We start from the raw sequence: 17541 nt of genomic DNA on the forward strand, positions 1-17541 counted from the left end.
CCACCTAACCCGCCACATGGCATATAAAGCCTTGTCCTTGGGTATTGCATTAATGCAATTCTTAGCTAGGTAGTTGCATCCATTTTCCACATGATCTCCTTGTGTCTGGGCACAGAGGCCACACTTCCCCCACGAAAACCTTTTCATCCCTTGTAGAATATTTACTAGGCACCCAGTTCTTACATTCTTGTGGACCGTGGTAGGAACAATTTTCCCACGTGCTCACTTAAAATGCCAACAACTGTTGCATGTTATATGGGATCCAAATTTTGTGGGCAAGTGACCCATAGAACACAGATCCTTGCTTACATTTCAAGTTTCTACCCTATCAAATTTTCCACAAGGCAAAATAGGGTTCTGAAAATCCAGGCCAATGAGAGATTATACAATAGTATTTGGAATACTGGAGATCACAGAATAGTATGTCAAGTTTCAGCCCAATCCCAGTTGGTCGAGAGGCAAAACAAAATTTTGAAAAATCTATTGCTAGCAAGAGGGAGCACTAGAGTGATGAGACTATCGAGGAGGTGTATTAACATACATGAGAGGGTATGCCTATACATAAGCGGTTTATATTAAAATTCGGGGCTAAATTTTGATTTTATCAATCCACACCATTCCCTAAATATCTAACGGTCAAAATCATCAACACATTTATCCACAGGGCAAAAAAGATAAACATACATGGCCTGTTGATGACGATAGTGTTCTAGAAGGGCAGCATTTCCCCTATGCCAACACGGAGGCCAAAGGAAGCCCTTACGGAAGCATCAACAAGGCGGAATTAACTCAATAGACAGTGGAAGAATATGAAATTAAATCTACCCTCAAACTGCAGGGTACAAATAAGAAATTTTTTCTTGGGGTTTTTTTTTTTTTTGGGTGGGGGGTGTGGTGGGGGGGTGTGAAGAGCAAAGAAATGAAAACCTGATTGGTTAAAAGTAGAGTGGACCATTTAATCTGGATTTCTGATCATCAATTCTTTGGAACCAACAGTGGTGGATCATTCAGAATGCCAGGTCTACTCATGTCTTACAGTTTCCATTTTCTTGTCATCCAGGTTTTACCTCTGGTTGCAAGAAAATGCCTCAGTTTCAACCTGTCTATGACTTGACTCCAGATTTCAAATTATGCTTTTGAACACATTTTCTCACTGAACTAGATCAAGAATCAAAGCCTGTCATTATACAACATAGTCCTTGGAGCACAAAGGCTTCATTGGAAAATCATTGATACATCGCAAGAGAAGAGAGATTGATCAGGGTTTTTATATTCAACTACAGTATTACTGAGAACATTGTACGTGGACATCAAAAGCATGATAAGCATCAACCTATAACAAAAAAGCAAAAGGAAAAAAGCATGATAAACATCCAAGACCTAGCAATAAAATAAGACCAAGCCATGGAATAGAGCCACACATATACAATCATCTGAGTACTTTTAAGGTCTGCATTGAGAAGTTCCGCATTCCATGTCAACCTTATTCAAGGCACCAAACATAGTAAAACCGTACTTACTGCTACACAGGTGGAATAGAGAGATGGAGTTTAGCCAGACCATCCCCTCTGAGAACCACCAGATGAGTGCACATTCAACCTGTCAAGAACACTGTTAAAATCCACTTGCTGCCCACTTTCCTCCAACCTGTGGATCACGGCTGCAACGTGCTCTCTCATGTAACCCATGCTTACAGCTTTCTCAATCATCTCACTATACATATGGCTGCGCATCATTTGCGATGAGCTAGGATGGCGGACCAAAAGATTACCACCAGCAGAAGGCTTTGGATTCTGGAGAGAGGCATGTGTTGGAGGATAGCCACCTTGTTGGTAGTGTGAGGGAAGTGGATGAGTTCTTCCACCCTCACCTTCATACATCATGTATCCTTGCCCTTGAGGCTGAGGATGGGGTCCAGCACCTGAGAAGGAGCCATCACTGAGATGCACTCCAAAAGCACTCTGGTTGGTTGGAGGCTGTGGTTGCCTCTGAATGTTAAGCTGTGGAGGAAGAGATGGCTGTACTGTTGGTCTAATAACCCCACCATAACCATATGCCATAGATTCTGCATGGCCAACTCCAGATGGAGGAAGTCCAGAAAATGAGACCTGCATTGGCATGCTTCCTGAGAAGGTTTCAGGAGATGGGTTTACAGGTTGAGTAGGCAGGTAGGATGAATACACTGGTGTTGTCTGTGGTCTAACCTGAGGTTGTAGAGATGGTGGTTGTGGTTGTTGTACCTGTTGGGGAAATTGCTGTGGCCACTGCTGTTGGTAAGGGAGAAACTGTTGCATTTGCTGGGCCTGACTGACTTGAGGCTGTGGGGGTTGTGTTGGCTGTGGTGCCTGCTTGGACAAGTCTTGCATTTGGGGCCTTTGGTATTGAGGATCTGCTTGTTGTAAATATTGGTCCTGAGGTTGAAGTTGAGTTTGGGGCACCGGATTAGGCAACTGATTCTGTGGGGGATAGTAGGAAGGTGGTTGAACCTGAGTATGAACATTCTGAGGAAGGGTTTGGTGTGGAGCCACCAAAGCCTGCTGCTGTTCCACAGGTCGTGGGAGAGAAGACGACACAGCCACTTGGTGGGGTAAAGCAAGAGCCAACTGTAGGTTCTGACCTTCAGGCACGCTATCAACTTTTTTGCTATCAGAAGCAGATTGTGTGCCTCCCTCTTCCTTGTGTTGCGAATGACTCATGCTTGAAGATTCTTTCTGTACAAGCTGAAGCTTGGCTAGTTCTTTCTGAGCTTCAGCAAGTTCTTGCTTATCTCTAAGGATTTGCACAGACCTGTGGACCTGAAGAAAATGTTGAAACAGTAATGCAAACTGCCCAAGAATGATTCGATGAATGAAGAAACAGACGAACAAGCCATTTAAATGAGGAAAAGAAACCATTCAAGACTGCATAGTACTTCCGTTTCCAAGATATCATCATATCACCAAAAAATCACATATTCACAATAGAGGATTTATCTCAATTCATACTAGCAAACTAGACAAACATTGAAGTCACCCATGCACATCTGATACTTGCACCAAGGGAGTTAATAGGTTCATTGATGTGATGGACAGAAAACAGAAATCGGAACTGAACCAATTATTAATCAGTATCAGTCAATCGGTCTTTTAACAGTTCCGGTTAAATAGGGTAACAATTGGTTTGTTTAATTAGTTTCAACTAAACGTTTAATGTTTACTGGTTTTAATAGGTTTCAACCAGTTTAGATCTGACATTTAATTGCTTCAAAAGTCAAAACAAAACCAATTATAATGTGGTTTCATTTTCAAAACCAAAACCAAACAAATTATTCATCGTCGGTTCTGGTTTAAACAGTTAGGTTTGATTTCAGTAAACAGTTTTAGTTCAAAATTCACAGCCCCAAGAATGAGAATGAACATCCAAACATGGTAACCTGCACCACAGTATTTGGATAATCAAACATGAGAATTAACCACTATATGTATACAGAAAGCATGCACATAGATAAATCCATGGACAACTATGTCCAGTAGTACAAACTGGTACACAAGGGAAATTCTACAGAAACAAATGTTTGGCACATTCATAAATTTTCTAATTACATAAGCCCATATCTCTCACCATGCAATCATGCCTGCTTACAAGTGTGAACTGTCAAATGGCATATTTTTCTGAAGCAACTCAAGAAAGGCAGCCACATGCTTGCAGAATGACAAGATGATTAAAGAGTGTCATGTTAGCTACCGAGTTAATATTGAGAGATAAAGTGGAAGCATCTAAACCCATATTGGATGCCCAGATTATTTTGGGAGGTACTAACGAACAGTATAAATTCATAAGGTATAAACTTACTTCTTGAAGGTGCTTCTCGAGAGACCTAAGCTTTGAATCTGCTTCACTGTGTTCTCGAACCAAATCAGAACGCATTTCTCCCACTGATTTCTCAAGATTGTAGCAATATAATTCCAGTTGTGACAAACGACTACTAATTCCCTCGAGGAAACGAAGTAGATTGTCAGCATATTTTTTCACAGTCTTTTCTACAGTAGAAATCAGGTCCTGATTGAGGGGTTCTTCTTGATGATTATAGCCACGTAATGATGATGATCTCCCCATCTACTCAACATAGAGTGCAGTAATCATGAATTAGTGGATTAAACAGAATAAAACAGTATAAAAACATGAAACACATGAATGAAATGATACCTTGATATGACCAAACAATTCCTCCTATAAAAATTAAAAGCTATGAAATTCAATTAGACATAAATATAGGAGTACAAGAATGCATGTCTAATCACATTAACACAATATGCAAAAATAAATAAATACATAAATAAATAAAATCTTATTCCTGTCATAGTTGTCATGGCATCCAGGTGAACCTAGGCATTGGAGCAGGGGCAAAAACAAGGCAACACCAACAAGGTGCCCCTCCAGCAATGGCCCTTCCAGCAAAGGTCTCCTGGACGCCTTGACAACTATGATTCCTGTGATCCATGCTGATCAGCAAAGCCATCACAAACGGTGATGCAGGAGCATTAGGACCTTCTAAACCATCCATCTGATTGAGGATCATCTCCCTGTGATCAAAGCAATAACCAGCAAGAGCTAGTCTTCTGGCCTTTAAGCTCGACAAGGTTGAATTAAAATTATCGTTTAGTTTTTCTCCTAAGAACCACAACAGCAAGAAGGCAACTTCCATCCAGCCTGTAACTCCAGCTCCACTAAACATGTCTTTTCCCTGTTTTTTCTAATGACTATTTAATTACCCAAAGCTGCCAATTAATATCCTACAAAGATCTAGAACCAGTCTCACAATAACCCTCCAAAAGAGAAATATCACCAACCTGATCAAGGATCATCCGATAAGGACCAAAGTCTGGTCGATTGCACAAGGCATGATTAGGAATGTCCCAGTCAAATTGGAGGCCAATTCAAGTGTCAAATTTGAATTTTGGAGTAATAAATAGGACATGAAACTAGCAACTAGCTGGAAAAAAGCATTCAGACTTAGTAACTTCAGTAAAAGAGCAACTAGAACAAAGAATAGAAAGTAAATCCAAAATAGAAAGGAATGACTTAGTAACTTGTAAAATGGTATAGAGTCATTAAAAACAGAAATTCAGAATTAGAAACTGAATTTCTTAGCAACTGTAACAAAGATTAGTGAGAGTGAAAGAGAATAAAAACAAATAGTAACTAAATAACAATAAAACAGCAAGTGGAATTAAAAATAGAAAAACAGAAGGAAATTAACAACTACAGGAAACAATAATTGGAACTAAGGTTGGAATTAGGAGCTAGTAGGAAAACAGCAATCACAGCAACATATGTTGCTGCCACAGGACATTGGAAGAGGGCAGTGAACCACCAGTAATATGTGGAGTTGATAGGATGGCTTGAAGCTGTTTCAGGCGATAGAACCTGTCCTATATTTTGGGAAGAAAACAATAGAAGTTGAGAGGACAGAACAACAATTAAGAAATTAAAACAGAAAAAGCAACCGGTGTGAGTTTGAAGAAGAGAATAGAATCCAACCTTTAGAGAAGAAGATATGTTCCAGGCCTCCTACATAGGGCTTGACCAGCATCTCACCAGTCTACTTGGCTTCCCACCACGGTTGCCATTGCATCTCATGACAAATTACAGCAAAGAGAGCCATAGTTTTTTGTCAAAATCGTTGCAGGTAGTATGATCCCCTACTCCTTTATTTATAACTTTGCAGCATTAGAAGAAAATAGTAACTCTTTATGCACAAGCAAGAGAGTTCTCGAGAAAACAAAATAGAAAGCTTCTAGACTCCTACAAATTAAAAACTAACCACTTAATCCTGTATAGGACCCAAATTCATTAATATTTGGGCTTATAATTTGGCCTATCACAGTAGAGAACTCAAAAATACTAAGACCATGGCCCATATAACCCACTGGACACTCAATATTAAACACATTAGCCCATTCTTGGTCCAGTTTGATGGCTTGGTTTCCTGCTGGCCTTCTTGTTCTTTTGAACTTCATCAGTTTCTGACTGAAAATCAGTAGATGTTAGAGAGATTCAAAGGAGTATCAACCCACTAGACATAAAAAGAGGCTTTTAGAGCTTCAAGATCAGTCCCATGGCAGGCTTCAAGAGGTGAGGATAAATTAGGGTGGCCACTTCTTCTATAAGTAATTTAATAGAACTAGGATCTCAAGCTGACTCTGACTTAGTGGGTTGTCTCTGCTAATTGATTTTAATGTTCCCAGTAACCTGAAACTGCAACTATCAGAAACCAGCTAGCCTATTTGGAGGCCTTTTGATCAGGGGTTCGCTCAATGTGCTCATACCCAACTACTCTTTTCCTGAAAGATTTCAACTTGATTTGAGACCCCAATTGATACTATGGGACAAGAATTTTACCTCAACTAATCAACATGAGACTCCTGATTTCCTCAAAGTTAGTTTAAAGCAACTGCTTAGGAAATGTTACCTACAGCCAAAAGAACAAAGGTACAATCTTGCTCAAAGTACGATCTCTTTTACCTTCTTTCAAAAGAAACTTAGCCAAGGAAACTAATTTTCCAGTTCAATTCTGTCCTACCTAATTCGGGTCTCGGTTCTAATCTTGCATTAAAAGGGCGTACGTAGTGCATGAGACTCCCGCCACTACAGGGTCTGGGGAGGGTCTGATGCGGATGCGGGTTCCAAAATTAGAATCTGATCGCTTAGGGCCCACTTAATTAGCAAATAGCACAACTGTCATAACCGTTGGCAGTGTTGTAATAAACCAGAATTATCGAGGGACTTATAGCAACTAAAGAAGCAAAGGGATTTGAAAGGATTGCTAATTATTGTTTAGGGGAAAACTAGGAATAGCAAACAACTCAATGGCAGGGTGTAATAAGGAGGGAAAAGTAGGGGCAACTATCTGGAAATAGAAATAAGGACTTTAACACAAAAGGCAAAAGGCTAAAGAGAAGTGTCGCGAGAGAAAGGGGAAGATGGAAACCCACTTTAATAATATCTTGTTCAAGCTGTCTTCTCCAACCTTCAGCCAAGGTAAGAGGCAGAAACCAAGGGGGTTTACGATGGAGGTAGCTACTCCAATTCTTCTTGGTTGAGCCTCAAATTTCAGGCGAAGGTTGAATACCCAGGGGTCTCTTGAAACCAACCCTAGGCACCTCAAACAGCAAGCAGGAGGAGCTGTGTTGTCCCTGCAACTCAGATCTGGCAGTACAGGTGAGGTCAGACCTGCAACTGGGTGATCTGCTCACAATAGAAGAGGGTTTTGAAGGATAGAACTCCAGGGTTCTGTTCGCATATGGCAGCCCTACCTTCGACCCCAAATCTCAGGTAAAGAGGGTTAGGTATGAGGGAGATTGATCAAACCTCACTCAGGCCTGCTGGTTTGGTAATGGCAGGAAGTAACATAAATGAAGAAGAAGAAATAGAAAGAAAGAGAAGAGAATCAGAGAGAGATGGATGGGGAAGGAATGGGGATCCTTCGGCTCTAATACCAAATTAGTAGTTTTGATTCCAAATTGGATCCTATTCATATTCATCTGGGTACCATACAGGTTTGGATCGATCCAAGATTGTGCACATGCATCAACTCCTCTTATGTTGAGAAAAACAAGACTACAAGTTTTATTATAGGAGACGATCAGCATCCAAGATCCTCGGCTTTGATGGGGCGAAGATCCAGCAAATCTCATGATCAAACATCACAATCTCCCGATGGTCGTCAACAAACGATAAAACTTATTGGAATCTAATGGTGGGGTTACACAACTGAAATCGGACCATCAATCAGTTCTTCAAATGCAACCTTGATCGGATCATCCAGTTCATCTTGATCGTCACGTCCAATGTCAACCGGCTCTTCCACTACTACCATCCTCTATCATGCTGCATACTTTTCACAGAAACGGATGGTACTATCGGTAAGCTTTTGAGAATCTGATTGAAGTTCTCCAAATTCCTTCAGTCCATAATCAAATTTCTACTTCAGCGCTTTCAAAAGAGTAATGAATTCATGGACAAATTCAAGGTCGTACATCAGTGAAATTAGGATACCACTTGATCATAATGTACGCAGCCTTACCCCCGCTTTATAGAGAAGTTGTTTACCAACTCGAACCCGCGACCACTCCATTGCAACCTTACCGTTGTGCCAAGGTTTTAATTTCACATTATTAATGTTAAAGGAAAACTCAACCTGAACCTCTTTGCCCAATCTGATGACTCTTTCTTCTCTGGAGGGCTAATCTAGTTCGAATTGGTGTAAGCTAGTCTTCAGAGTGATCAAACTACTAATCATGGATCTGACTCAAGTTTTGGATCGTTGAGGCGTTGTTAGCTGTACCCAACATGAGTACCAACAATCCTCCAATCAAATTGGAGCAAAAATATAATGAAATGCAAGAGCTGAAGCATCTGACTACTGGGTTAACTTTGAACCAGAATATGTAGCAAGGGGTTTCGGATCATATCTAGACTCGAAATACATGTGAAGAAGCCCAAGATAATCCAAATATGGTCCTGGATAAAGATGATACCATACTCAATTCCAATCCTACACTTCGGGTATCCACTGAATCTGTTGGGAAGCGTGTTAAGAGAGAAAATTGAGAAACTAGATAACGCCTTGAAGAATGTCGAAGGGGTGGAAAACCAAATAATTGATATAGAGGGAATGTGTTTCTTCCCGGATGCTCGTATTCCGAAGAAATTCAAGTGGAAAACTGACAAGTTTGATGGGACCGGTGATCCTAGAGCCCATCTAAGGGCCTACGTAGGACAGATGAGGATTAAAGGACTTACGGAGCAACAGACGGGCCAAGCATTCCAATCAACCCTCACAGGGTCCGCCCTATGTTGGCTCATGTCCCTAGAACCTTCCCAAACCCACACATGGGAAGATTTGATCAAAGCTTTCAAAAAACAGTACTCGTATACCTTTGCTGTTTGATGTTGTCACTTGTCACGCATCAAATGGGAGAATAAAATAATTCTTTTTACCAGTCACCAGTACTATTTTTCCTAATTGTAAAAGCACATCTAATCACTGATTTGCCCTACGAGTCTGGTTCTGGTTTAGACAGATCTGGCTCTAGCATGCGTGGACCTTGGCTCCAGCATTTATGGGCCTTTGTTTGATAACTAGATGGTCCAGTAAGATTCTCTGGAAGATTTTGTTGGGGGCTGATCCTAGAAGTATTGTTATTTTATTAGTTTGTTTCTCTATTTAGTTCCTTATCTAAGAAGTATTGCGTTGCTAGTCTTCATTTTTGTGTAAAAGCAATTAGATCTTCTTTCGACAAGAGTTGCTAATTTCATGAGTATCCAAGTAGGGAGAGTCATTCATTTTGCAACCCAGTTTCATTACTATAAATAAAGACAAGAGGGCATAGCCCCCACAATTTTGGCTATTCAATTCTTTGTTCTCTTCTTATGAAGTAGAAAGCTATTGTGGTGATTCAGCAACACTCCTTGGTGCTGAAGCTACCCACAGGCCTTGGTGGTGATGCCTCGGTCATATCTTCCTCCCCTCTTTTCTTCCCCTTCAGCTACTTTCATTAGTTCCTGCAAACCTCAGGTCTGCATGGGTGTTTTTTGTTGTGGTCTGAACTGCTGTTGGAGGTTAGGTTTTGAGCTTGAGTTCCTCTGTTATTGCTGCTGATAGAAAAAAAAAGGCGTACCCAGTGCACGAGGCTGCTACCATCATGGGGCCTAGGGAGGGTCATAATGTATGTACTATGTAGCCTCACCCCGCTTCGAGGAGAGGCTGTTTCCCGACTAAAACCCACAACCACTAGGTCGCAATAGAGAAACCTTACCATTGTGCCAAGGTCCGCCCTCTATTAATTATTAGAATCCTTTTTTGGTTTCTGCCCAGTTACAGCAACCTGAGGATGCAAAATTCTCCTATTTCTGACCTGTAGATTCAGCCAATTCATTTTCAGATTGGGTTCATATTTTGAGTAGTTCTTCTCCAGCTTCCCCATTCGACCAGAACTGGAAGTCTATATGATTATTGGATCTAAAGTTCTTGGTGTTCTTATCTAGTTTATAATTTCTGGTTCCCATTCTCAGTTACTTACCAATTTTTATCCCCACTCAGTTTCAGCCGATCCAACTGTTGGGATCGGTCTGATTTTTAGAGCACATATTGATGCAGATTCTTCACCAAACTAGGATTGTTTTATTAGGAATAAGCCTAGGGTTGGATTCCATACATGTTGGGTCTTTGATCCCATGTGTTTTGAGTGTAATAGGAAACTTTTATGGGTCTAAAAGATGGGCCTTAAAGTTGCATACGGGATTATTAGTTTGTTTCCTTTTTAGTTGGGTTTGATTTGAGTTATATTTGTTTCCTTAGGAGTCAAGTTATTAGTTGAGTCAAGTCATTAGTAGTTAGTTTCCTTTTTCAACTAGTTTCTGATTTCAATTTTAAGTAACTATTGTATTAAAAGAATATTTGGTTTCCTTTTCGAGGAATCTTCTATTTTGTAATTCCTTCCCCCATCAGCATTATAAATAAAGAGCAGGAGGCTCCTAAAGGAAGAATGGTTTTGATAAACAAATTAATAGCTGCTGCTATTGTCTTCTCCGTGGAGATTTGTCTTGCATTTGATCAAGGCTGATAGAATTGGTGTTTGATCCAATTGACTCCTTGCAGTGAGAAGCCCAAGAGAATCTTCTTCTTCTTCAAGTGTTCTTTTTCTTTCTTCGTCAAGAGACTCCACTACTGCCCTACTGTTACAGGTATTTGTATCTGTCCTTAGTCTCAGTTCTGTCCAGCGATAGGCATTCCTGTGAAGAAAATTCAACTTCTGATGCAATTGCACGATGGACTTAGAGAAAAAAAAATCTTTTGATTTGATTCTCTTTGGATTTAGAAACAATTTCTTTTGTATTAGTTAGTTTCTAATTTTAGAATAGTTTCCATCTTCAAGTAATTTCCATTAATTATTTGATTTTTCCTTTATATTAGTCATGTAATAGAGAAGAACTCAGTTTTCGGAGAATTGAATGAAACTGAAATTAGATTTGAATGAATGGTATGGCTGCCGAGAAGCTTGTTCTCCCACTTTGAAGTTCTCTCCCTGAACTCTTCTCTTTTTTCCTTCTTTATCTTCTTCTTTTCTCTGATATACTCCCTATTTCTTTGTTGATTTCTTTGTTGATTACTTCTCAACTTGAGAATACCCTGTTCTGAGCGGCATTTCCAGCTCTTGTTTTGTCGTCGATCTCTACGGTTACTCTTCGGAACAATTGCAGATTGTGAGAAGACATTCATGTGGTAGAACCGCCTCCACCTACACAGATTCAGTCAAGACATGATCTCCATTGAAAGTTTCTAACCAGATTTTCAAGACCTGGTTTTGTTCTTGCGGTAGATCTGAGTTGCAGGTGCCATGGTTCCTTGTCGATTGCTGGTTTGTGGTACTTGTCCGCCGTAATCAAGAGGCCACAGGTTTGGAAGCCTTCGTTTGGAAGATCAGCCCAAACCGAGACTTGTTGAAGGAGCTCCATCAATCTGAAACCTCGCCTTACTGCTGGTTTTTTGCTCCCTACGTGACCTAAGGTAGAAGATGACCTTCTCCTTTTATTCTTTAGTTCCCTAGTTAATTATATTTACAGTAAACCCCTTCTTTTCTTAAACCTGTGTTCTAATATTTCCTTTATCTTTGGTAATTTCAGAATACTCTTTCTCTTCCAATTGTTATTTCAGTTTAACCCCACTACTTCCTTTATTTCCAGAATTGGTCCTTCTCTTTAGATTTAATCCCTGTTAAGTCCCTATTCACTTATTTCACTCTAAAAGGGGTTCAAATTGTACCAGAAATTATAATAATGCCCCTACTTCTTTGTAAACTGTTTTAGTTGTTAATTGTGGGCCCATAAGCGATCCGATTCCGACTTTTGGAACCCGGATCCGCATCAACTTCTGCCCAGGCCTATTCCACGGTCAGTTTTGGCTTGAGATTTTGACCTGAGGCTCCACTCATCCCAGGAGGAACTCGATCCAAAATTCAACTTCTGACCTCTGGTTGTTGAGTTTCTAAAAATATCCTTTTTCTTGTCTTTTAGTGACCTGTGGTAGCTAGGACTGAAATCGGCAGACCTTTTCTTAATTCTGTTTACTCTTTGGACTGTGGTTGATGGTAATCAGTTGGTTTGAACCTAATTGAAGTGTTATCAGTCCCTGTTATCTGTACTTTGATCTGATTAAGAGAATACTTGCTGTTGGGATCATTAGACCTGTGTTCTCCTAATTTTCTGATCTGATTTCTACTACTGAATGGTCTGGTTTATGGTTGTTCTTCTGATAAAAAATTCCTACAGTTGAAGGCTTGGTTAGTTCACCTATCCTAGTCTACATTACATATTCTGCAGGATATAAGCCCAATTCACACTGATTTGCAGCCTCATCTGCTTGTTGGATGTTGAGTTATCTGATTACTATCAACTTTGATCTTTCTACCTAATACAGAATCACTGTGATTCTGTCCTGTAGTTTAGTTTCCTTAAACTGTCCTAACTCCTAACAGGTTGGTGAAACACATCAATCACCTTGTCTAACTTGAATTAAACACCAGAAATGCTCTTTCAACTAACTATAAATGATTAATGCAATTCGAAGAACAATGAAATGATTGTATACACACAAAACAAACTCTAGAAAATGGTATAGTCACACAGCCTCAAAATTGGCTTCCAAGACTCTCCCCCAATTTTGCACAAAAGCTACAAGAACTTTTTTCCAGTAAAAGATTAACCTTCCATGGGCGAATCAACATGCTCAAATCTATAACTCTTTAAGTACCTTGTTCACTTTGAAAAGAATGCTGTTCTGTTTAAAACTCATCCATGGCTTTTAGTAGCATATCAAAAAAAAAAAAAAAAAAAAAAGGCAGCCACTAAACTTAAGACAGGTATAGATTTCCTCCTTCATATACAAATCCATTTTAAGTGGACCTTTTTCATTTTGAAGAAATGACCTTGATAAAGTCACAAGTACCATATAACTTCTACTAATCTGACCAGAATAAAGGAAAACAAAGCTGAAAATACAATAGTATCACAAACCATACTCTGAACTGTAGATTAACATTTTGAAACTCTATCATAATCTATCAATCAAGATGGCATCCAAATCAGTAAGGAGCAAATTTTGGTGTTAGACAAGCACTAAAACTCAACTCAGCCTTTTTCCCAACTAGATATCTTTTTTCTCCAATAAGCTATGTTCAAAGTCATACTTGTTATTAGTCCTAAATTATGCATCTCTCCTCACCACTTCTCCTAGAGCCCTTTTAGGCATAGCCTTGGCTCTTTTGGCTCCTTCACTATGAATCAAATCATCCCTCCATCATGGAGCATTCAAAGGCCCCACATGTCCATGCTACTTCAATCGATTTTCTCGCAACTTATCATGTAATGGAACTACATTTAAATTAGCTTTAATTTGTTCATTCCTTGTTTTATCTTTTCTAGTTTTATTACTCATCTATTTCAACATCTTCATTCCAGCTACACTAAGTTTGTTTATGTGTTGGTTCTTTACTACCCAATATTCAACTCCATACATAATTGTTGATCATATAATTTTCCCTCCGTTTTAAAGGAATACGTCGATAACACAACACTACAGATGCACCCCTCCACTTCATCCACCATATTATAATTCTTTGTGCTATATCATCCTCCATTTATCTCTCTTTATTTATGATTGAACCTAGGTACTAACAATTTTCAATTTGCAATATTTCCTTATCATCAATTTTCACCACCCTACATTCAATCTTATTGTTACTAAAGTTACACACCATATACTCTATTTTTTTCTATGTATCTTAAACCCTTTGATTTCAATGTTTTTCTCCATAGTTACAACTTTGCATTTATCTCTACTTTTGTTTTATCCACCGAAACAATATCATCAGCAAAAAACATACACTAAGGGATCTAGTCTTGAATATCTCTAGTCAACTCATCTATAATTACTGCAAATAAACAAGGGCTTAAAGTTGATCCTTAATGTAATGCAAGCAACTGTAATTAGGAATTCACTACCTTGTCCCCTCCCCAATAGTTTTTTACAATAATCAATACACCATTATCCATATCTTTAACTATATCCACATATTTACTCGAAACACTTTTCTTCTCTAACACTTGCCAAATTAATTCTCCAGGGACTATGACATAAGCTTTTTCTAAGTAAATAAAGACCATACGGAGATCTTTCTTCCATACACTAAATATTTCCTTTAATCTGTTAAGCAAATAAATAGCTCATGTGGTTCATCTTCCTGGAATAAAACCAAACTGGTTATCCGAAATATCAATTCTTTGTCTTAGGCAGGTTTCAATTACTCTCTCCCGTGATTTCATAGCATGGCTCATAAGTTTTATTCCTCTATGGTTATTACAGATTTGTATGTCACCTTTATTTTTATAAAATCAGAACCATACTTCTCCATTCAGCTAGAATTTTTCTTGTGCTCATAATCTTATTAACAATTTAGTTAACCAAATTACTCCACTAATTCCTAGGCTTTATTCCACTAATTTCTGAGCCCTTCCACACCTCTATTGGAATACCATTTGGACTTACTACTTTACCTATTTTCATCTTCTTTGAAGTTTCCTTTACCTCAAACACCCTAATTTTTTATTATTTTTTTTTTTTTTAATTTAAATCTTAGTAGGATTCCACTTTACACGGCCCCAATCACAATGGAGCTAACATGATTAACATCATGGATCTCACTTATCTTCACCTTTCTTCTTAGTCTAGCTCCCAAGAGTATGTTGTTTTGCAATAACTCCAACCATCTGAACGTTCTAGCAAAATTCATTCAGATTTCAACATGTTTCCAAAATGCAAGGATGTCAAGTAGAATGTAACATAGTTGTCATGGCGTCGCCTAGGAGTCACCAAGGCGGCGATTTGGCATCCTTGCAGAAAAAGAAGTTCATGACAGTGCTACGATTTACGTGACTCACAAATGGCGTTCACCATTGGCTGATAGGCGTCGCCATGGCACCGCCATGGACGCCAGGTCACGCCTGATTCACTAGGCGGCCGATTTTTTGTAAAATGCAGGGTGATTTTGATAGGGCTATGTTGATTTTTGATAGGGCTATGTTGATTTTTGATGATTTGATGTTGCTTAATGTTGATTTTATATATTATAGGGTATATATTGTAGGCTTGTAGTATGCTAAATAACTTTAGAGAATAGGGAAAATAAAAAAGTAGCATACTAAATAACTTCATACTAAATAACTTTAGAAAATAGGAAAAATAAAAAATGACACATGGGCGATTTGACCGCCATAGCAACGCCATAATGGGCGATTCATCACCAAATCGATTAGCCACCCCTCGACCGCCTTGGATCGATTTGAAGCTGTGATAACTATGGAATGTAATATAAAACACCAAGTGCCTATGTGGTGTCCACTAATTTGAATCAAGAACTTTCTCCCAAGAAAAGAAGAACAAATCTTTTGCATTATGTATCCTTTTGGTGTTACTTTAACCCATCCAGACTTACAAAGGAGTTCAAAAGGAAAAAGCTATAGGCAACACAAGCAATTTATTTCTCTTTCAGGAATATTAATAGAAAGAGCTAAATGAGGGAGGGTGGGAGGAGGAAACGAAAAGATCAGTATTTGCTAGTTTATATTATTATAGATTAACTTGGTGATCCCATTTAACAAGTTGAATGGAAGTAGGAAATAAGGAATGATTGCATTAGAAACGATTTGGAGGTTTCACCAATCCAGGACAAGCTCCGTGAGAGCGGTTGAGGAGATATGACCATGTTCAAGGGAGACCTATGGATGCCCTAGTAAGGAAGAGTGACCAGATTCAATTGAAGGGAACCAGAAGAGACAGAGGCAGGCCTAATATGACTATTGATGAAGTGGTACGAAAAGATATGCACACGATAGAGTTCGTATGACTACGGATGTAGATTTGTGGAGGACTAGGACCCGTGTTGCCAACCCCATATAGGGGATGTTCCAGTGATGCGTCTTTGACTACTGTTTTTCCTCTTTCTCTTATCTCCATTTGGCTTCATTTTAATGTCTCTTTTGTGTTTCTTTATTTCCTTATTTCCATATCGGATCCATATAGCCAACCCCATTTAGTTGGGATAAGGTTATGATTGTTATTGTAATGGAAGTAGGAAAGAATCTTGACTAATGGATTTGAGCCATTGGATCACAGTTAGCATTCTGGAAGTAAGAAAAATCACTGATGAGACTGAGACCTACTAAACCCACTTTGTGTGAGATCAGGCTGCCTAATCACTAATCATTGATCTATTCAATCTCTGACACGGAAATAAAAACATACTCCCATAATTAACAAACTTTCTTGGTTAGTTTCCAAAATAATTCAAGCTTAAAATAAAACTAAATAAAAAATACACCGACCATTCAAGTAGCTTTTTTTTCCACACAACCAGCATTGTGCTCGAACTCAACAGCTTCGGCAACCTATCCTACACTACGGGAAAACTAAACGGTCACCATTGAACAGTTAATTACCGCAAACCCATGAACTGATTTTGACTTTCAACATTCGCGATGATAAAATTTCTGCGTCACCGTCAATTTGTCCCAAATAACCTCCAAGACTTTCCCTACTGACACACAAACATATGGACCTTTACATTATAACTATAGCTAAATCGATCGAAAGCTGGATCTGTTTGAGAACCAAACTTGATATACTTCATGGCCAACGACATGAAAATAAAATCCAGCGCTATGCATACCAAAAAGTTGTAATTTCTCACAATATCTACATAATCCCCTTTTTTTTTTCCAATTAGTGGTAACGTAATTTAATTCCATGCGACATAAACGCCATAAAAATAAGAACCAAGTGAAGAGAAGATAGAGATTAGAGAGCGAGTACCTTTCCCGAGCTGCCACTCATCACAGGATCTCTGAGGTTGCCGCTAGGAGCTTCTTGATTGTCAATATCGTCATATGAACACAGAATGTCATCAGAACCGAAATCGAACCCTTTAGAGCCACCGGGGCCAGTTCTACCAGATGATCCTGACGCCATTTGCCTACCGTTTGTACAATAAATGATGATCGGATATAGAAAATTAGGGTTTGAAATAAGTGAAGATGATAGAAAAGCGAAGAGGATAAAATCTTCTTCTCTCTCTCTCTCAAGTTTTTCGTCGAGACGAAGGAATGCTCGAGAGAGCGGAAGCGGCGAATTTATGTATAAACTCTGGAAGGGGGATGGAAGATTCCGTTGCGAGCTGATCAATTGCTCATCTTTCAGTTATCGAATGGGATGGGAAAAAAAGTCCAAATCGCAGTGTTGCCCTGCAGTCAGATATGACCGTTTCACCCCTAATGATTATGCGGAAATACTACCCAAATCGATGCTTTTACTAATGTTCTCATTGGTCTAGGGACCACACCGTCTTTTGAAAACCGTCTTCTATTTTAATATTAATTAAACTAGCAAAAAGCATGGGAAGAATTTCTAAAGAGAGAGAGGGGTTTTACTTTTTGGCTTTTGCAGGA

At 39.1% G+C, this 17541-nt stretch overlaps 1 protein-coding gene across 1 annotated transcript; it reads right to left on the reverse strand.

The window, feature by feature from the left end:
- Positions 1-1245: 1245 nt before the first annotated feature.
- LOC122079334 (RNA polymerase II degradation factor 1-like) lies at positions 1246-17294 on the reverse strand. Its single transcript, XM_042645716.1, has 3 exons — positions 16910-17294; positions 3832-4095; positions 1246-2795 (listed from the first exon to the last, which is right to left on the reverse strand). The coding sequence occupies exons 1-3, from the start codon at positions 17063-17065 to the stop codon at positions 1551-1553; spliced, it is 1665 nt and encodes a 554-aa protein (XP_042501650.1). The 5' UTR covers positions 17066-17294; the 3' UTR covers positions 1246-1550.
- Positions 17295-17541: the final 247 nt, after the last annotated feature.

This window comes from Macadamia integrifolia, chromosome 5, assembly GCF_013358625.1.
Source record: "Macadamia integrifolia cultivar HAES 741 chromosome 5, SCU_Mint_v3, whole genome shotgun sequence".
In the NCBI taxonomy this organism is placed as follows: Eukaryota; Viridiplantae; Streptophyta; class Magnoliopsida; order Proteales; family Proteaceae; genus Macadamia; species Macadamia integrifolia.